The sequence below is a fragment of the Nyctibius grandis genome, chromosome 1 (assembly GCF_013368605.1).
Source record: "Nyctibius grandis isolate bNycGra1 chromosome 1, bNycGra1.pri, whole genome shotgun sequence".
Classification (NCBI taxonomy): domain Eukaryota; kingdom Metazoa; phylum Chordata; class Aves; order Nyctibiiformes; family Nyctibiidae; genus Nyctibius; species Nyctibius grandis.
Genome location: NC_090658.1, coordinates 77,744,371 through 77,766,610, shown reverse-complemented (window position 1 = coordinate 77,766,610; position 22,240 = coordinate 77,744,371). Strand labels below are relative to the sequence as shown.

The window sequence follows — 22,240 nt, the reverse complement described above, 5'->3', positions numbered from 1 at the left end:
CTGTGGTATTCTACCTCTGTAATACTTTCCTCAAGGAGCTTTGCAAATGTTAGTAATTTTAAACTTTTCGTCTTCCTTCAAAGCAAATAAATGTTAAATCCAAATTTACAGATATGGCAACTGGAACAGAAGGATTATTTTTCAGCATCTCACTGGATATCTGTGTCTGACCTGGGAACTGCTTCTAGGAGCTATGGTTCATGAGCTCTTCAAATTCATTTTAGGGGAGATGAATAAGTTGTTTACATCAGCTCTCAGCTGTGCATCTCTCCCAAAGTTTATCACCCAGATAGTAGCAACGGCTGCATGGGTAATGTGTCTGTGTGTGGTTCACAACCCACTCTGCTAACAGAAACACCGCTGCTTTCAGACTGTGGTGACAGGCCTGTACTGTACAACGGTAGAATGCCTTAGCTGATGAGGCATGTACACCTAAACTGTGCTTACTACTTGCCCCAGCTCTTGTGAGTGGTAACCTCTTCAGCTTTCCTGCCTACATCTGCCAGGAGTCATGATCCAGAGTCCTGGACCTTTGGTCTTTCACTGCTGTGTCTTCTGGCACATGTGCAAGTGGGATTGTTATCAAATGGAAATGCAGATGCTTTGTTGTGTTCAAAGGGAGAGAAGTCTTTTCCCAGAAATATATGCAGACAGAAAAATTATCAAGAAATAAAAATAACTGCCCCTAATTATAATCCAATTTCATCACATCAGATTCCAATAACATGCTGCCCTTTGAAGGATATTTACGCATCACATAATTTTTAATCTTTGATTAGATGTAGGTACAACTAGCTGAGTATAATGAAATGCAATTTTAGCCACAAGATACATGCATATCAGAAAGATTCAGTATTCATAGTTAATTTTTAATGACATGGATTCTCTATAAAGGTTAAGACAAAATTTGTAGTGTTTGCAGTTACATTTTAGGGGTTGTCAGCTTGCGTCCACCTGCTCTTGTATTCTTCCTCTCATATTTTTACTCTTCTCTGAGAAGACAGCATAGAGACAGGTAGAGGAGCTAATCCTTGGATGTACTGAGACTGTATAGAAGGGAAAGAGGGAAGAGTAGCCTCCAATCACTTTTCTGTGCTTCCAGTTCTGTGTTGACTAAAGACTGAAGCAGCTCTCAGCCTCGTTCAGAGCAAGCCAGACTATGAGAAGATCCCATGGAGTCCTACAAGTCCTGCTTCTCTTTGGACAGAGTGAAAAGCTATATTTGCCACAGTCCTGCCTTCTCTCTGCTTGGCTCTTTTCACTTGTGTTTTGCTTTTTAAGTCCAGTGTATGAGTGGGACATATAGAGCTATAGACTCTCCAGTTATTCCCATTAAATCCTGAAAGACCTTATGTGCTGGGGGTCAGTAATCAGATATTCTATATAAAGCTTACTGTACATTAAAATGACATTATTATAGCAAATCCTCAAAGAACTACAGTGAATTCTGGGTAACACGTTAATTCCAGAATGCATTAAAATTTCTACTTTAAAAAAAATAACTAGTATAATAATAAACTTAGGGAAAGTTTTCACTGCCTTTTGAAATGAATGTTCCATTGCATTGGAAAAAAGCCCACATTATTCTTCAAGTAAAAAAATTGCAAGCTCAAAAAGTGATTTAGCAAATTTCAACCACCTCTTTGGAATTGTGTCTGATCTGATATCTTGAAAAACTGTCTTTTCATCTGTTTGAAATTTGAGGTATTAAACTTGAAACACAACTGTAACACGAAAGCACAAAACTAAACATCTATTACTACTAGTACTATTAGTAAAATCTCACCATAAATCTCTTCCTCTTGTCCTTTATAATGGCTTTCTTCAACACAGAAGAATATTGATTTTTGATTTTAGTCTTTGGGATGAAGGTGAGAGTGAAAAAGGAAAACTAGCCTTATCCAGTGGTAAAATACAAGAAAAGAATAAGAGGGAAACTCTCAAGAAGGAAATACCTTGCCTATAACCTTTCAGACACTTTCTCCTTTTGTGTTTTCCTTCCCAAATTGTCCTTCATCCTCTCTGCTGAAACCCACTAGTTCCCGGCACAATGGTGACACAGGGAGTATCCTCAGACAAACTGCACAGCCAAGACATGCTCTCACCATTCCAAAAATCAAGTGCAAACTTTATTCAAAGGCAATCCAGACACGCCAGCTTAGAGGCTTCAGCTGCCATAGTAGTGTTATTGGCATGATGATCAGGTGTTTTGGTGTTTCAGGCACCTGTCTGAACACTTTTTGTGACTTTCTTTTGGACTTTGATGGACATTCCTCCTGCCAGATCAACGTCTACTGGCAACATACACAGCTGATCTGAGAACACTCCACTGTGTCCCAGCATGTCTACATCTGTCTTCCCGGGATGTGAATCACAGTCGCATCTGACTGGAGCACTACCCATGCCGGTCTCCTTTGTAGCACTGATCTGTCTTCTCACCTGTTTCCACCTGATCTTTCTGGCAAAAAAGTCATTGTACCTTAAGACAAAAAAATAAATGCCTTCAGACCAAAAATGCTGTGGAAGAGCTGCCTCCGCAAATGTAGTAGGGCACACATTGCTGTCGTTTGCATATTAGCATCTCTCAAACAGTTTGTGGTCAACAGGCCCTCCAGGAACTCTGATATGATCACAGTACTTTCAAGATGACTCCCTACCTGCAAACCCACTATCACAGAGAAGACATTTTTGTCAGACACATCACATAGGACCCGAGCTGTTCTTTACAACTCGTGATACATGTGCCATGCATGCCTTTTTGGGAACATAACCAACTAGGAGAACTGGGCCATCTTAGTTTTATCCACTCTTATGGAGCCTCTCAAATGCTACTGGAAATATTTCTTCCAGTATAACAGCTAGTAAGAGCAGATTTTTTGAATCCTGAATGTCTGCTGACATTTTGAGCATGAAGAGCCAAATGCTGTTTGAGTTACTGCTCTGTCTAAGCTGGCACTGGTAAATGTTAAATGTAAATCAAGTGTAAAGGTGAATAAAAACAAAAACCTTAATGTGTAACGTATAGCAGACTGTTTCTCTTAGATGCTTTTCCTCATAGCATTCCCTCTCTGGATGCCAATTTTATTCAGATTTACATTATCTTAAGTGGGAGTTGGAGCCCATAGCCCACAGCCTAAACTGTGCTCTGTGGTGGTCAATAACATTTTACAGCAATGCAATACCACTACTGTTATATTAACTACACCCTTACAGAGCAATGTGCAGTGACTAGCAGTGAGCATACCCATTCCCAGAGGGAGTGGCTCTGTTTCCTTTGGATAGAATGCTCAGAGAAATGTGAGTTACCTCCAGTTCCGGAGCCAGAAGTCGGGATACTGAATAGTACTGAATTTCTACTTGTGGAAGGAAACACTTTTATACTAGTTCCTGGGAGCACTCACTTAACCAAAAATATTAGTGCGAGGGTCTTATCCATTACTGAATTCTGGAAATAACATGACCCTTGGGTTTCCCTGGTCTAGAGGGAAGAGTGTGGCTTCGGGGCACTAGAAGCAGCATTGGGTTTGGTGCTCATAACATCATTTGCAGTAAAATGACACTCAAGTTGCAAAGCTCCTGACAGAAGGGGAAGGTATTTGGGACAGTAGATCTGAGATTCAGAGTTTCTGGAGATAGAGTCAATGGAGTTATGGACCTTCTCCGAGGCACTTTCAGGAGGCAAGACATCACTGAACAGTACTGCAGGTACATATCATCAAACATATGCAGGAGATTTCTTGTTCTGGATTTCCAGCTTTCCTAGCCATGAATAACTTGGGATTAGTGAGCCTCCTGAGCAGAGCCAGGAGTACCTCAAGCAATAAATAGTGGTGCTTGTCAGCAATTTTTTATTCTGAATATTTTCACCTCTAGGTTGATTCTTTTCTTTCCTAATTGTTCTTTCACCAGTCACTTAATTTCAGCTTCACTCTTCCTGCCTCTTTTTTTCCACTCTTTCCTATCATCATCTTCATTTCCATTTTGTAGCCTGCCTTTTTTTTTTTAATTTATCTTAAATTTTTCATAACAAATCTTCCAGTTTTTACTCTACTCTTCCTTCTCCCCCAGATAATAAAAGTGGAATTAATGTGATGTTTACAAGCTTTTCCAGCAATTACTCTGCTTAAATATTATATTTCCTCCTTAATCCTCTTTGCCCCCTTTGTTTAGACTACAAGCTCATCTAGTCAGGGACCATTTCTCCTCCATGTTTGTACTACCGAGGACAAAAGGGCCCTGTTTTCAAATGCCTCCCAATGTTAAAAAAATAACTAAACTGCCAATCATAATAGCAAGAAGTATTTAAACAAGCTGTCTACCATTCAGTGTGACCTTGGTACCCTGATAAAAATGACTTAGAAGCCAATAAGACTTCAGCCCTTGAGTGTTTAAGTCATTTTTGGATGTGTCCAAGTATCCAAAAGTTTTAAAGTATAGTCAAGTCTCTAGACAACTATTAATTTTTGAAATTTTTACATGGAGGTAAAATGATAGATTATATGCAATGAATATGCAATGTAAACAATTCATACAGCATGATGTTGCAATGATTCCCTGACCTTTTAATGCTAAGGAATGGCAAAATTCAGGTCATCATACCTGCATCCCCAGCTGAATGCACAGCACTGTCATATGCTGCTGAATTTTGCTGGAAGTCTTGCAGGTTTTGAGACCACAACCTCACGTTCTCATCCATGGGGGTTGTAGCCTCTGTTACTGTCATGATAGCGCTCACAGCCTCTGCAGTCTTCAGTTTAGCTTGCTCCAAACGCTCTCTGGCCTCCACTACAAAATAAATAGGGGATGAGAAGAAATGAACTCTTTCAAAGATTCAAGCGAGCTATAACCAGTACTTAGAAAGTGCTGAGGAGAAGGGGATTTTACCTTCTGCAGAATGGGGACCCAGCCTTGCTTGATTGGTTTTCTCTTTATTTCCACAGGGAATATTCAAAACTTCCCGTGGTTGGACTACAGTTATATTAATTCTTAAAATTTAACAAGTTCTCATTTCCATTCTAGATTGTTAGAAATTTTCAATGTCCTTGGATTTTGATGGGTGTTATATAGTCAAGGAAATTGGAACAGAGATGAAAAAATACATTGTTTTTCATCAAGTTTTTAAAAGAAAATGCATGTATTTGTTGAATATTTTTCGTGAAGTTTATTTTTGAAGGAGAGAAACCCAAGACACTGAAGTGGTCTTCTTTTTTTCATATCTGGCATTTTCGGGTTTTTAATTTTTTCGGGTTACCAACTACTATATTTGTAAAACCTGTAGCATTTTGCATGTGATAATGTCTTGGCAGCAAACCCCATATGCTCTTAAATGTATGAAGATAAAGATGAAGTTCCTCTTACAACCTGGCTCAGCTGATTGCATTTTTGTGATGGCTCTCATCAGTTGGCTTCGCAGAGCATTCATTCTAGCAAGAGTGCCATTAACATGCCGGCTAGCATCTGCAACGGTTAAATCGTTACCTGTGGGGAGAAAATAGGAGGTATAGTTCAGTGGCATCAAAGTGGCATTTAAAAAGATAAATTTTATCCTGTGGAGGTACGTTATTAAGCATTTAATACAACATAGGTAGTATACTATGGCCTCTTAGTGTAGGGCATACTAGCACTTTTGACTTCACATAATCTAGAGGAAAAAGCATTCTTGCAGCTCCCAGACATTATTTGCTTGCCACAAGGTGCCTTAGAAAAATCTGGAGACCTGTATTTCAGTCAGTACTATCTCTCTTTCCTGTACCAGAACTGCTGAGAATAATAACTGCAACAAGTATACAGGAAAAGTTTTAAGAACTCAAAAGGTCCTGAAAAATTGAAGAGGTCATTTCTGTAATTTTAGAGCTTGCTTTCCTTTTCAGTGAAAAAAGGCCAAAATCCTTTAACATTTATTATTATCCTTCACTGGTGAAATCCAGCTTTCTGAACACTTAAACTGTTGTGAATTGATTTCAATTGAACTACTTGATTGAGCATATTTACCTGTGAACAACTGTTTGCAGGATCACATATTTAAACAGTGGTTGTGTCTGAAATGGTCCTTTCGTGAATGAAATAAACTTTCAGCATCTGGCAGGATGACAACACATGAACTACTCAGTCTGTGCCTGTGGCTGTTTCAAGTACTTTGTGTGGTAACTTTGATCAATACACTACTCTGTTACAGCAGTAGTTCTGCCTTAGTGATGTGCTTTTGAAATTTGTTTTAAGGTGCATGCTTATAAACTGTCTGGGAAAGTAGAAAAGATGTATATTTACTGTCATCTGCCGTCCGTTGTAGCTCCATGGCTCGGTTGAGAAGTTCTTCGCTTTTACCTTTATGGTAAATGATCTGAGTATCAATTCCAACTGCAGCCTATAAGTGTGTTCCAAAAAAGAAAGTCAGAATCATGCTTACCAAATGTTCCTCTTTGTTGTGTTTAATTGTGGACATCATATGACTTCATATAAATGTAACTACAAAGTCACTGCAGTTTCATTTGCTTTGTTATCATTTAAGATTGGCAGATCAGAAAAAAACTCTGAAAAGCAAATTTTCTGTAGCTTGCAATTAAAGTTTAGAGAAATGTATGCTTTTCCAGACAACGACACTGAATAACAAAAATGCAGAAATCACAGAAGTCCACTTAATTTACCAACTCCAGTATGGTCAATGTGGTACTCATGCTACGTGTTGGTTAGGCACTGTGACTGTTTGTTCATTTCTACTGTCACCTCAGACGGCCGATGAACGTTGCACTGCGTGGGGAGTTGCCTTGCAGTCCCCAGTAGCGTGCTGGAAGCAGAGGGCTGGACTCAAAATCCCACAGCTCCCTGGGGTTCAGGCCCCTGTAATCTAACCAAATCCTCTTGCTGTCCCACTAATAAATTGCTGTTAAGGAGCATCTACATAGGTTGGAAACTATATACATACAGAAATACATATAAAATATTTTAGAACAGGAAGGCCAGAGACAAAATTAGCGTTCTCATTCCTGCACTGAGTGTGTGAGTGGGCTATTTGCCCCATTTTAACTTGACTTTCTATGAGAAACAGTGATGCTTCTGTTAGATGTCTTGACCACCTTTCCTGCCACATAGTGCTGTGTGGAATAGGACTAAATGCAACCTCAGGTTCCTACAGGGCCAGGGAGTTGTCTGGAGTTTCACAGAAATGCCTCAATTTGACTGACAACACAGAGCAGCATCACCCTGTACTCAGGGGCAGAAGAATCCGTTGCATCTTTCCGAATACCAGGGGACTTCAGGTTGACAGAATAATTAACCACGTAGGATTTAATTCAGGAAATAGTAGATGAAGCAAAATGTGCAGTGAGAAGTTCAACGCTGACAGTTAATTTTTTTTTCTTTATACTTAGGTGTCCAAAGTCCCTGAAGCATTGCAAAGTAAAAGCTGATATTATGAAAATTACTTACATCATTCACCCGGTTTGTTGTGTTCAGTGCCAGCAATGCAGCTTTATTAGCTTCTTCAATATAACTGGCAATGTTTTCATACACATTTGAAGCATTTATTGCCCTTTGTACCAACCCATTTGTATCAACATCATACAAATTCCTATTAAGAAGAGAGTAAAAGGAGGAAGAAATCAAACTGAATGAAAGTAATTTCAAATGGATTAATTTTCTTAACATTCTGTGAATTCTGACTACATAATCATGCAGATAAATATACTTGGCCTAAGTAGTATTCTTTTCATTGTGTATGATCATTTATGTCAATCTGAAGCAGGTGAAAACTCTGTGGATAGAAGGTACTTCCCAGTGGTTTAACTCTGGGAATTTCGCCCTTAACCTCTATGTGGACAGCAACAAGTGGCTACTGAGCTTTTATCTTTTTTCAATCTAGATTAGATATTCCATAAATTAACAGAATAACATCTATCAATTGTCATTCTTTAGGGATAACTCCTGGCCATGAATGGAAAGATCCGTGTGTGCCAGTGATCAGGACAGCTGTATCACTGGGCTGTTTATACTTTCCAAAAGTAGGTGGGAGAAGGGGGAGGATCAGATGAAGCATTGCCCATGATCATGAAACTTTGCAAAAAGTTGGATTTAAAAAATACAAGATAGCTTTGCTGGCATGTTAGAGCTTGATTTGCATATTAGGCAATAACTGGTCTTCAGGGGAGATTCCAAACAGCAGTTGGTTTAGGACTCAGCCTTCAGCTGTTAGCAACTCTGCATAAATATGATTTTTTTATATTTCTGTGATAAACAGAATTCAGATTATATGTTAGATATAGAATCTGAAAATATATATACACCTGTGTCTATTCACTTCAAAGAGTTTGCACACTGAGGGCTTATTAAGTTTCCAGATTCAGTGTTGTTGCAAGAATTTCCTGCTATATTCCCCCAAGACAAAAGAAAAAACTCTACCAAATAAAAGCCTAAGAAGCTTATAAAACAAACCCATAAAATCCAAAATGATTTGAAGACAGGCTAAATTTTTTAAAGGATTAAAATTTCACTGCAGGACAATCTTCTTAACAAATAAAAGAGTCAGCACATTTCCATCTGGATATTTCATAATTATTTGTGTTTGCTTTCTATTAAATTCCTAATGTCTTGGACTTGGTAGTTGTTTTTAAATTATTTTGGTAAGGGATGAAGGCTAGCCATAATGGGGTATTTTCTTTCAAGTGATTCTGCTGCCCCCTGTTAGCTGATCTCAGACTGAATATATATATTTTTTTTTAGGCTGTCTGTAGTTTGTGTGGCGTTATCGAACAGAGTTTCAGATGTCAGCTTTATACAATCGTATAAAAGAAAACCATCTGTTATTTTTTTCTCTGTTTTAATCTCCTATCTAGGGCATACTAATATTAAGAAACAACTGGTATTTAGAAGAAGTGTATATATATATACTTCAAGTATATGGTATACTTGAAGAGTAAAGTATATGGTATACTTGAAGAGTAGTTTTAAGTTTTAAGTTTATCTATCTTCCAAAAGCATATGGCCATGATGTTATTTAAGGTAGAATTTGATGGAATATTTTATTTAAGAATTCATTTGCTGCAGTGATTTTTCCATGGGTAGTCTGCAATAAAGTCATATTTCAAATCTGTCTAGAAGTGGCTTTTTAGTAAATTGAGGGAAAGTTGATGCATTTAGTATCTTCCCGCAAAATAGGAAGGATTATGGTAAGTTTTTGGTGTTACAGTGGGCCAGTTTCACTGGGACACAACCTATTGAGTATCATCAGAACTACTCCCTCTATAAACCAGTTCTTTAACAAAAATTATCCCAAAGCCCATTTTGTGGCCCATAATACTAAACATTTTTTAATGAGAATGCACTTACTGACATGAGCTGTTTCTGCAAACCCCATGTAATCTGCCTGTATTATTTTACTTTTTAGTAATCTGCCTTTCCTATTCTCTTGCTATGTGAAGAGAATGTGCCAAATTAGAAAAGGGAGAGTGTCATGCAAGATACATGTTTATTCTTTCAAAAGATTAATAGATTTTGCTTAGGCCAACTTCAACTCTTCCCTCTGGACCATGACAAGTCCTTCCATACGTGACTTAACAGTGATTTGTTTAGTGCCTATTTACAGACGGTACATTTAATGTCACTGTGTTTCTGCTTGTCTTATAGTTCATTCAGCTGTTCAGTCAGTAGCACTTGTATGAATAGAGTCTGCTGAAATTAAATTTTACCGGTCCAGCTCATCAGCAAGTCTTCTTAGGTTCTGTGCATGATGCATAGCCTTTTCTACCAAATCATCATCAAACAGAGACAGATTGGCTAGTTTTTCTTGCAATTCCTTTTTCGCTCCGTCTATTTCTGCGTAGAACCCTGACACATTCTGAACAAAATATGGAAGGAAGGAAGGAAATAAGATGAAAATTGCAAAAAATCAAGTCTGCATTTTGATTATTATGTTTTATTTTACCCTTTATATTATTATAATGTTGCTGTTTTCTGTTGTATTTGTTCTATGAAAATCTATCTGATTTTCAACAGATCAGAAAGAGGAAAGATGTAGAAGAGTCTGTCCCATAAATGTCATATATGGCCAGACAAATACAGGAAGATAAATATCAACCAAAATTCTAGGAATCCCTTAAAAAAATATTAGAGAGATATGTGTAAAATACAAAAGACAGACAGTTGAGAAATGTCTTAGTATCTTTCCTGTTTGCTCCAGAATTGTGCCAATGACAAGACTTTCAGAGTGAAGTGCTAATAGGTGAAGTAATTAAACCAGATCTTTGTAAAAATCCCCTCATTGTGATTCTTCTTAAATTGGGAGGTGGAACCCATAATTGTACTTTTTTTTTTTTAACCTCTTCTCTGTGAAGACTGCAGGCCAGAAATTAGTTTTTGGGACTTCTAAATGATATCTGTACAAATAAATTAAATGGTGCTGGTGTGGTTTGGGTTATGTATCATCCCATTACTGCATGAACCCTGGCACTGTTTTGGCCCTGGCCAGCTGCCACTCTCCCAAACCTGCCTCTTGGGGAATAGTATTGGGCAGGGCTTGTGCCCCAGGGACAATTTGGCAATTGCTGGAGAGGGGCAGAGAGTTTAGCTGTACCACTGTGAGCTGTGTCACACTGTGGCAGAAAGAGGCCCTAGCCCCTTTCTGTCTCCTTGCACAGAGACCCTCATGCTAAGACAATCTTGGGTTAATCTAATTTGTAAATCAGTCCACTTAAATACTACCTATACATATGTATAGGCAAGCAGAAGTAGCATCCCTTTGCCTTAGTCATACTTCTTCCTTATATGAAATACTTATGGGGAAGATCAGATGGGCCTGCATTCACCTCCTCTCCAGTACACAAGCGTGCTGATATGTTTGAGGATTATAAATGTGGCCTCAAAATACATGAAAAAAAGGTGAAACGAAGGGGTAGAAAAAGGATGAATGAGTGAAGCATGAAAATACTTATTGCTGATGAGGATAGAAGATGTATGATGTTTGCATACTACTTCCTTCCCTGCAGCGTGAATGTCCCCTATGTGTAAACTTAACCACAGGAGTTTATAATTTTGGGGACCTGAAATTATGAACTGCAGCAATTTGCTTTGCACAAAACAGAGGAGAAAAAAAATCATACTGCTTGGTCACCCAGGGATGGTTATAAAGCAAGCCATCTTCTTTCTGTTTTCTCAAATTACTTTTTCAAAGAAAAATTAATGACTTCTGATAATTGCTTTTGTGTTAAAAAAACGAAGTGGGCAACTATTAAACTAGCATAACAAAATTAATGTTTGTGGAGAATATTCATTTGTCTTAAATTATCTCAACATTTTAAAATAAAACATGAAAAAAAGCAGGTTTGATAAATATTTTAGTTAGCAAAATCCCAGTTTTATTTTCTTCATTTTTTTCATAGAAAGCCCAAAACCCTAAAATTTCTAAAAATTTCCAACACCACCTTGTCTCATTCAAAACACTCGATACTAGTCTACAGTTCCAGAAGAGGATTTCTATAAGACAATCCATTTATATATGTTTTACACTCTGACAGTGGCTGGTTGTAACACTGTTATCTGGGATCTTTAGCCTTCTCCTATGCTCACTTGCATGCATGAGAAAAGGAATTTAGCATATAGGGCAGTTTAGTACCACAGCATCTTTTGGCAGCTGCTTGTAATGAAATGATTGAGAACTCTACAGCAAAATTCTTCATTCAGCTCTGCCTACAGTAAGGTGTCCTTATAATATAATTATTTTTCTGACTCAGTAAAATGTAACTACAGAGCTTTTCATCCAGGAAGATTTATACTTTTTTGAGGGGGAATATTCATCAATATTTCATTGAAGCAGTATAAAAAAGAAGAGGTTTTTATTTAGTGGCCTAACACATGACTTAAAAGTACAAAAAATCAGGACATATCATTTAAACAAGTCACTGAGGCACCTACCTTTATCACCTCACTTAACTCAGAGTTGGCCTTTTGTGGTCCTGCCAAAATAGTTGTGGCACTTAGCAGAGTGCCATTCACTTCATCTATTTGCTCTTTTATTTTCTCATGTTGTTTCTGCAAAAAATAAAATAAAATTAAATGACATCCAAAACCATTTGTGCATTGCTAAAATACAGTGTTACCATTTTTGTAAATTTATTAAAATTAATTCAAAAGATGAAGTGATGAACTAAATAGATTTTAGAGAAATTTGAAGTCTAAGTTTTTCCCAGACATCACTAATAGCTGCATATTATAATGTGACACTGCATTTTCTTGTCTTTGTGAAAGAAATGTTGTGGTTTCTTTTAGTTTATTAATTTCATTTTATATTACATCATGAGCAATTATTTGAATGAAGCATTATTCAGTGCACTGCTGGCAGAGACAAATTAAACATGGTTTTTTCGTAGTGGTCTGGAGACTAATTTTTTTCTGGAGGTTTTTTAAATCTACAGTACAGAGATCTCTTTCACTTGTCGATAGTAAAGGTAATGTGAACAGTATCTTTTGTACAGCATCTGCCTTCATTGTGAAGAATAATGAAGATCGAACTGGTTAAAACCAGTGAACAATTGCGACTACACGCTTCAGGCTTTGCTTCATAAATGTGAGATGAGCTGCAGCTTGGTGCTGTAATTATGAAACAATGGAACAACAGAAGAGGCTTTGTACATAAGGATCCCAAGCTGCTTGTCGAAGAATTCAGGAGAATAGCATGCCTGATTTCTCTATTGAATTATTAGACACATCATCATGAACTTCTAGTGCTGCAAACTTCAAGAGCTCAAAACTCAGCCACTGATGCTATGAAACCCAGAGGCTGGCCTGAATTTGCAAGATCGTTCTTCAAATCACAAAATTGCTCCCTAAAGCCCTCTCCTCCAGAATCCAAACACTTTCAGCTATTGAAATAAAAACAGTTCATTTCAAATGGTCCTAAATTGTTTGTTTTGTCATTTTCTTCCTTGCCGAAAAAATAAATGAAGAGAAAAGCTTTAGGTGGGACATTCTGATTTTGCATCCCTTAAAGGAAACTAAAGAAAACAGAGAAAGAGGAGTGAAACTGCTGGGAGGAGAAAAAAATAGTCTTTTTGTGTGGCTGATGGATTGGGTACTTTTCTGGGATGAGAACCTGAAAATTCAATTCCCTCATCAGCCAGATGGGATTTGAACCTAATACCACCACTTACAGACAAACATGCCCCCCTTCCGTGCTGTAGGGGACAGGTCTCCCCCTGAGCTCCTCTGGAGTGATTACTTTGTTCAAAATACTGAAACTATTCATTTGAACAGAGCATAAGGGAAAACTGTTTTAGCTTTACAGCTAAGCTGTTCACCCAGCAAGTAGAAAACCCAGTTTCAAGGTGTCTGTTGTGGAGCAGTTAGAGAATGGATTTGTGCTTGAAGATGCAAGGACAATCGTCTGCTCTTCCTGGAAAAATGGGGATATATTTTGTTTAAAGAGGACCAGGGAGAAAGTTTGGATGAAACAGCATGAATGCACTCAGCCCAGGGCATGAATGCAGTGCAGAGTCTTTATAAATAATTGTTTTAAAAGAACATAATTACTTTTGTGAGCATGAAGTCCTTCCACATTATAAATCAGCACATAACAGGTGAAGCAATCCCACCGCAGTATTTATAGCAGCCATGCTACATGGAATTTTAAGCTGCTTGGGTTTTGTTGTAATGTGTCTTCCTAGTTTAGGCATTAGTATCTATCTCTTCCTTGGCCTGCTGAGACATGCCATGCCAAAACTTGTCATTTATTGTCATGCCATGAATAAATAATAGTACCTTGCACTTTCACAACTTGTTTCTTAGTACTGGAAAGTCAAACTCATCCTGCTGAGTGGTCCAAGAAATTATTTTTTGGTGTGGTGTTCCTGAACCTAAATTGTTTGCAATCTACTATTTTAAGCACTGGCAGAGATAGAATGTTCACAAACAGTTGTGATAAATATACTGCATAGTACCTCCCGCCTTTGAAGACTGTCTGTGTTTTCCTTATTTATATACTCCGTTTGTATAACATAGTCAAGTGCCTGGTCTAATGCCTCTTCCAGGTCTGACAGCTTCACATCCTGTTCGCTGAGCTGCTCCAGCACATCATATACTAGAGATCTGGTGTCATTGTACCTCTCGTGAAACTCTTCAACTTGCTGTAGCACTGGGAGAAAAATCAGAGGCCACTGATTAATCCAAAGCTTGGATTTCTGACAAAACTTACCTATGCGACAATTTCTGTTGCTGTTACTCAGGGGACAATAAAACACATCTGTTAAAAGCTCACTTGAGAGATCAATACACCTAAATTTTATTTTTCCTTCCTCTTTTGAAAAGGAAAGACGCCTCTCATTTTAGTATCTCATTTTAATCCCATTAATTCCCCCTCTCAAGTAGCTTTTCCTAAAAGAAACTAGGTTTGGCTTTCCTTGCTCTTCATTTATTTTTCATTGTCACAGTTAACCAGGCTGTTCTAGAGAAGACAGTCCTTATTGTCCTGGGGCTCTGACTCATGTTCACCGAGCTGTGAGAATCAGGCTGCTGCTCTTTCCCACACCAGCAGTTTTTGTCTCTCTGCTGTCCCCATGGCAGAGTTGGCAGAGGGGAAGGAAGAGGTTCACACAAGCAATTCCAGCCGTGGCACGAACCTTCCTAAGCAGCTATCGCTGAGGTGCTGCATTGCACAGGCAGTGCACAGACATACACGTATTTTTCTGCCCATTCTGCCACGGGGATGGCAAGTGCCAGCAGAGACTTGGGGCAGGCATTTGGAAGCAGCAACATCTTCAGCACACCAGTCGGTGCTTGCCAAGTGCCTGCTGGTCCTCCCCAGGGGCTCAGCAGTACATCCAGAGCTGCCCAGCCCGTGCCAGCTGCGCATCAACATGTGGATGAATGGAAAACAGATATAAAACTCACACTTCTCTGCTGCATTTTCCTCCTCATCTGCAAGTTGCCTCTGATTAGTGAAAGGCTTACGGCGTGTGATCTCCTTCAGCATCTCCTCAGCCACACTCAGCTTCTGGGCAATTTCTTCAGGGTTCAGCTCTTGTTGAATTGCGTAGTATTTCATCTTGCTGCTGATTTCTGTGGGAAAAAGGAACAGATGGTCAATCCAGCATGGCTACAGAGACGTAAATACTGTGGAGTACTTTTACTTTTGTGAATCCAGATCATGCTGATGATGGCAAAAGAAAGTTTTAATTATCTTCCAACTCTATAGTTGATAATTATTATGTTTAATCCAGTCTTAAAATTAAACCTGTAAATAAATCACACTTTCTGGCATATGTGGGGGTCTCATCAGAAGAGGATGAGATGAAGCAGGCATGGGTTGTGTGCATTATTTGGCTTGGCAGTTCTTATAGGCTGGAATCATCATTTTATTCTGAGTTCTGTGGCATGTATCAGGCTGGGACTTTCATTCAGGATCATGTTTTTTAAGTGCTGCTGAAAAAATGTTGTGTTTATTAAATAACTACAATGGCAAGGAGACTGAAGTAACTTATTTTTCCACCTGAAGAGGTTTCAGGCACCCTAAAGAGATAACATATGGCTTCTGGCCTGATACTGCCTAGCTGGTTTGGAGATAGATACTATTTCAAGGTTTTGATCTCAGTTCAAAAAACACTGTTGGATCCCTGCAGCTGAAATTGGGCTTACTCATCCCCAGTGCAGGCATTTCAAAGTTTACCCACTTCTCTCTCCTTGGCCTCGAACACCAATCACCTCTTTTATGCCACATGAGTAGCTTCGGCTTGTGTTCGTCACTACTTTTGTGGATAACCAGAGCTGGCAAAGCCAGCACTATGCATCTGTAAGACTTTTATAAAAAATAGATGTGTAATTGTGGCACAACTGATTCTTTGGCAGAGTGTCATTGGATGCAGTTTCTTGCTGGTTCCTGAGCTTATTAGTGAAGCTTTAAAGGCTCATACTGAGCAGTAACCGATCACAACCAGTAGCTCCATGGATATCTTTTTCTTTCTCATGCTGCACATGCATGTGCGTGTGTGCACATATACACCTTCCCTTCAGTAAAGAGTGGCTTGCCTTAATCAGTGTGCTCTATGGGCAGGATGGAGGCTTTCATCATGCAGGTTTCCAGGGGACAGGGATGCTTCTGAGTACATTCACTTGGGGTTTTATTGCTTTCCATAGGTACTGAAGAAGAGGCTGCAATTGGTTTAACCTCAGTTTTATATATCAGCATGATAATGATATGTCATAGATATTCCAGATGAAGATGATTGTCTCTAACTAGGAAAACTTTTTTACATGCCGTTGTGCTTGTGAAGGTGTTCGCTGTTGTCATTTATCCTTTGATATATAGCACAGTAAAAATTCTTGAAGATGCAAGAGGTTTCACAGGCTCTAAATAAAAAAATACTCATCTGGGAAGGTGTAAAATATATACATTTACAGTCAGAAGGGAAGTTATGTTTTGAAATTTATGCTAGTTCTAGAGAAGCTTTTATTGCCCAAGGATGGACTTTGTAAGTTTTATCTGCACCCCCTCACATCATATGGCCAGATGAGCAGGACACTGAGACAATAGATGGACAAGGGGCAACGGGTGCAAGCTGGAACACAGGAGGTTCCACATAAATATGAGGAAAAACTTCTTTACGGTGAGGGTGACCGAACACTGGAACAGGCTGCCCAGAGAGGTTGTGGAGTCTCCTTCTCTGGAGACATTCAAAACCCGCCTGGACGCGTTCCTGTGTGACATGATCTAGGTAACCCTGCTCCGGCAGGGGAATTGGACTAGATGATCTTTCGAGGTCCCTTCCAATCCCTAACATTCTGTGATTCTGTGATTCTGTGACAGTTTGTCCCAACATTTTAACATGAAAAAGCTCTCGGCTTCACTGTTTTCCTAATTTTGAGAGATCTTCATCATCATGTTTACCTCTCCTACTGTGAAACAGCATCACTGTAACCATTTCTGATGGTCTGCACTAGCCACAAGGGTTACAATTCTGCCTTTCACTTTTACTAGAGGTAGCACTTTGTGGAAAAAGAAGGCAATGAGAATGCAGTTTTCCAATTCTACTTCTGTATTTCAGAAAAAAAAAAGAACAAGAGGACAACAGCTAGTCTGTAATGCTCTGTAGATGTGTCTGGACCCAAACTCAATTGGAAATTCTGGTCAGATGAAGGAGTAAGTGGCTTGAAAAGAAAATCACCACTGCCTCCCACACTGAGCTTGGGGAAGCCGTAAGTTCACCAAATTATTTACTGTTCAACGTCCTTTTCTTTTTAAAAGCACCTGCATGAAGTTATATGAACCAACACAATCCTACTCAGCAACAGTTCGCTAAAAGGCAAAAACTGGATTTAAAGTAACACTCACTGGTGCGATCACCAGAGTTAGTCAGACCTAACTGACTGCCATGGGTTCAGAAGGGAAAGCACAATTTTTAAAAAATCTGTCTAGCTATTCATAAGGCTATCCATTACTTATCAGCAAGATGGGAAAAGTGCACTTGCATGAATCTGCTGACAAGTAAGACACAGAGCACTCTCATGGCCCGTCCTGTGCTTGTGTTTGTGGCTCCGTCCAGCCCCAGTCTCATACTGACTCTTTTTTTTTACCACAAGTGTATATAAATGCCTTGAGCAGCTATTCAAACAAAGGCTACAAACTGAATTAGCTTGAAGTATTTCCTGTAAGCCTATTCACTATTATTTTTCTCTGTCAAAGAGAGAAAAAAAGAAAGAGAAGCTCTTGTTCTGGGTGTCAGACCAAGTCAGCCCATGGTGTCAGTTGTCTTTTAAGAGAGACAAGTTTTTGTCATGGCATTACAGGCTGAAAACGCCTATGTGCAGGTTGCTTTGCGAGAGTGCCTAGGTGCTATGACATTTTTTTTTCTGGAGGTTTCATTAATACGTGCTTGACACTGAGCTGAACCAGAAAGAAATCTATTTACCTTGAATGTTATCCCTCATATTGCTGAGCTGCTGCACAAGCTGAGTAGCATGGTTGTTGGTCTCCATGGTTTCCTTCTGTACCAGCAGGCCTTTGCTGGATGCTTCATTTCCCTATGAATAAACCATGTGAACTAGATATTAGATTTCTTTCAGATCCATATGTGTGTGTGAGGATGAGCAGGGTAAACACACATTTTGCTTTCTCCTGATGAGAGTGTGAAAGTCCATTTATCATATAAGGTGGTATTTACAGAGCTGTTTGAAGTGAAGGTCTAGCTTGTTGGTATTTTCAGAATTGCAGAGTGAGAGATTAAAACCTGTCCCATATTTATCCATCATTTGCTGCAATCAAATTGCCATAAATTATGTACAGTTGTAAAACTCCCATCTGCTGAGTCTCCTAGGTGTTCAGTGGGACTGGCTCATTTTGCTGGGTATGTTGTTTCCCAAGTAAGCATATAGACTGAAGAATAAGGTGTCAAGCTCACAACGGTTTTTAGATCAGTGTCTCCCTCAAGTGAGGTCCCAAGTTCTGCAACTTGTTAAAATTAAGAAGAAACATGAGGATTCAAAATACTCTGAAGAGCATAGCCTATACACTCCTATACTATATTACGTTGGAGGCTTTACTCTGCATTGTGTTCCCTTACATGTAAGGGAAATGAAGATTTACCATGTCATAGTTATCATTGTTCCTAGAAGGTCACTGACTTTGGGAGTCCTTAGATTTAATTTTCACTGGTATTTCCCAGGAAGGAGAAAAAAATATGATTGCTGTGCCATCAAAGTTTCCTGAACCCTGTGTGTGTATGTGTGTCTGTGTGTGTGCATGTGTAAGTCTGCACCACACGCTTGCCAGTGGTACGGTGTTTGATTCACCCTTTGGGGCTGCAGCAGCAAAAATTCCCAATGTAAAATTAATTTCTGGGTTTGGGATGCCAGAAGATATTTGACTGTTGGTGTGCTCATGTCATGCTTGCTTAATGCTGCAAGAACCGCAGAAGACTGTGCTGCCGTCCTCCAGGCCCACACCACCCCGCTGTGCTTTGGCTGCAGGTTCGGCGCTATCAGCGGCCATGACCTACATCACAGTTTTACTCGGGGTTTGCAGAGGCACCAGGCAGCGCTTGAAGGCAGGGCCAGGGCGGGCAGTGCTGCAGAGATGGATAGGCACCCGAATAAAACAAATGTAAGGGTTTATAAATGGTTTTAATTTTAATTCTATGTACTTGTTTTTTTAGTCTTTGAAGGGAAAGCACTATGTTTTCTATCTGTATTCCTTTATTGCTATCAGGGCTTCTTGTGGGTGCTCTGTTGCTCTGCATCACCACTTCATGCTTATTTTAAGCAACTTGCTACTGTTTTTACACACACTTGCCTTTACATAATACTTGTTCCTCGCCAGATTTTTCTTTAGCTATTGAACAGATGGAGAATTGCTGAGAGGTTTGCTGATTGCCATGAGATTGATGGGAAACACAGCAGCATGAGTGAGGGACGCTCTTAGGGACCCTCAAATTCCCACTGATGTACAGAGGCTCATCTTGAAATTTGCTAAGAGCCCAGGAAGGAAAGGCTTTCAGCTCCCCCAGGTCTCTGCCAAACATTCAGGATTGAGCTACGTGCTGTTTTACTCTGAGCTCATCCCAAGCAGACTCAGGGAGTTACAGGTCACACGTACACTTCTCATTTAGCAGGAGGATTTGGCTACAGTTGGTGCATTCATGCTGCCTTTGGGGTTTAGATCAGAATCTCCAGTGACCCCTCAGACATGGGGGCTTCCCATAAAAGTGCCTTGAAAGAGAAAAAAGTTCAATATATTCAGAGTTATTACTGTGGCCTTCCTTCCACTATGAGAGTCTGGGGCCATTAGTTCCCTGCCTTTTCAAACAATCACACGTATTCACATGGAACAAGCTTTAGAAATAACCAGGGAGAAAAGACCACAGGAAACGCTGAATTTATTGGTTCAGGGACAGCCAAACTGAGGAATGAGCTAAGAAATCCCCACGTAGTACTGAAGATGACAAAAATGTTATTATCCAAATTCACTAGATATTCCTAGAAAACCTAATGCCTTAATCATCCTGCCTACCAGCTACATAGAGGGACACTGAGACATGTAAGCTCTGATGGATTTTCACAGGTACAGGTGTGTGTGTGGGAGGGCTGATTTAATCAAACCTCTCTTGAACACAGGCATAGTCTGTGTAATTCTGCAGTGCCCTTTCTGCTAAGTAAGTGCTGATTGAAAACACCCAAACCTAAATTTTTTCTTCCACCTCTCTATACAGTCCTTCCTCCTCTTCCTTTGTGTTTTTTCTCCTACTTGCTCCTGTATTTTAGTTTTAGTCTAAGGTATAATTTTAATTTGTCTTTTGAAGGAATTGGTAAGTGAATATAAGGTCTGGCATTTTGCAGCAACCGTGAAATCTAGTCTAGTCATACTATAGCTGTGGTTATCTCTGGGAATGAGAGTAATGTATCTCACTAATATATATATCTTAGCAACAGAAAGATGTTTAATTATATCTGTTTAAAATAGAGGAGAAGCAATTTTGAACCTTATTCCTTCTCTTAACCTATATCAATATTCTTCTCGGGTGCAATGAAAGTGTTATGTGAGCTGAGAGCAGATAACCTTAATTTTATAGCCTGGCAATTGAATGTGGATGCAACATTTATGATTACAATTGTGTTAAAACATATCTTGAGTGCTGGTCAATCTCCCGTCTCAGTGGGTATGTGAAAAACCTTTTCAAGTGGCAGTTTTATATTGTATTTTGAAGTGTCTAATCGGGGCTAATTAAATTTTACGAGAGCATACATGTAAAATAGATACAGTACACACACTCCCAAAGTCAATCCGAATTACTTTAGTGTTGGTTACTTTGCTTAATTAGAAATCAAAATTTGAAATAGGAAGGCAGTATGCATATCTCAGATCAAACATGTACATGTTGTGTAGGGCAGTAGGTGGGAACTCAGATCCTGAGGGAAGGCTTTTTGTGACTGGTGACAAACCTCTGACCACATTCAACAGACTTTGGCCCTACATCCTTCCTTTTCTGGGAAGAAGACTTGATAGGTCATTTATACTTTTAATTCAGAGCTTAAGTGAAATAGAAAGTTTAGAAATAGATAATAGAAAGTTCTCCCAGCTATCTTTCAGGGCACTCCCACTCTTTTTTGGTGAACCTAGAGATTCAGACTAGATGTTAGGAAACATTTCTTTACCGAGAGGGTGGTCAAACACAGGAATGGGCTTCCTAGAGAGGTGGTCGATGGCCCAAGCCTGTCAGTGTTTAAGAGACATTTGGGCAATAACCTTAATAACATGCTTCAACTTTTGTTCAGCCCTGAAGTGGTTGGGCGGTTGGATCTAGATGATCGTTGTAGGTCCCTTCTAACTGGAACTATTCTATACTAACCTCTTATGTCAGCATGAGAATATGAGAAACCACGAACCCTCAGAGCTCTGGCAGGGGGCTATAAACAAAACAAACCTGTTCATCAAGTGTTGCTGCCTCTGTCAGGAGATCATTCATTTCTTCTGCGGCATCATCAGCCTGGATGGTCCAAAGCACAGCGTGGTTCTTTTTGTTGGACATTGCTGCCTGTGTGTGAGGGAAAGAAGTCAGTGCATCTGAAAACAAGTTATTTCTCTAGTGAGGACAGGGATTAAAATCCACAGGAATGGAATGGAAGTTCATAGATTAAAAAATAAAATGTCATCAATGTTTGTACCTGGAGATGGGTGGCAGTGAGGTTCAGGTCATTCAGTCGCTTTTGAGCTGCAACACCTGTAGAAATGCTCAGTAAAGTCGATTTGCTTTCATCGATAGCCAGAACTGCTAATCGGATGTCATCTGTCAAATCCCAAATACATTTATCGCAACCTGATAAGAAAATAAAAGTGTCATTTTTCTTTAGTGTTTGTGTCAGTTAACAGCAAATAACTAAAATTCACTTTATAGCGCTCTTGCCCCATGGCGTTCCCTCTCTTTGTCATTGATGGATCCTGATGGATACCCATTTTTCTTTCACTGTCATCCGCCCACTTCCAAGGTCCCACAGTACGGTCATGACACTTCCAGCTGAGCAGCACCAGATGGGACTATTCTGAGAGGCTGCCGCAGTGGCTCCGTAATCAGTAGGGAGAGAGAGGAGGCATTTCCTGGCTATTCCCTAGAGGCTCTGCATGTTTGTGGCTCGAAGAACAACAGATGGGGGTCAAAAAAACAACTTCATTTTGTCAGAACCCAAAACTCTCTATTTAAAATTTGGTGGTATGAGAAGTAAGGATGTCCAGCAGAAGGGCTCTTGGCTGCCTGTTTGATTGGGAAGGCAACTT

The 22,240-nt window shown here is 39.5% G+C and overlaps 1 protein-coding gene across 3 annotated transcripts in view; it reads right to left on the bottom strand.

Moving 5' to 3' along the window:
- Positions 1 to 22,240, bottom strand: part of LAMA4 (laminin subunit alpha 4) — a 101,976-nt gene that overhangs the window by 33,404 nt on the left and 46,332 nt on the right. For all 3 annotated transcript variants that reach the window (XM_068395300.1, XM_068395307.1, XM_068395308.1), the window contains 11 exons: positions 21,634 to 21,785; positions 21,393 to 21,503; positions 17,886 to 17,997; positions 14,872 to 15,039; positions 13,923 to 14,116; positions 11,902 to 12,018; positions 9,681 to 9,829; positions 7,426 to 7,567; positions 6,268 to 6,364; positions 5,362 to 5,478; positions 4,600 to 4,785 (listed from right to left, as the gene is read on the bottom strand). In XM_068395300.1, the coding sequence (XP_068251401.1) occupies positions 4,600 to 4,785; positions 5,362 to 5,478; positions 6,268 to 6,364; positions 7,426 to 7,567; positions 9,681 to 9,829; positions 11,902 to 12,018; positions 13,923 to 14,116; positions 14,872 to 15,039; positions 17,886 to 17,997; positions 21,393 to 21,503; positions 21,634 to 21,785 (1,545 nt within the window). The remainder of the gene's footprint in view (positions 1 to 4,599; positions 4,786 to 5,361; positions 5,479 to 6,267; positions 6,365 to 7,425; positions 7,568 to 9,680; positions 9,830 to 11,901; positions 12,019 to 13,922; positions 14,117 to 14,871; positions 15,040 to 17,885; positions 17,998 to 21,392; positions 21,504 to 21,633; positions 21,786 to 22,240) is intronic.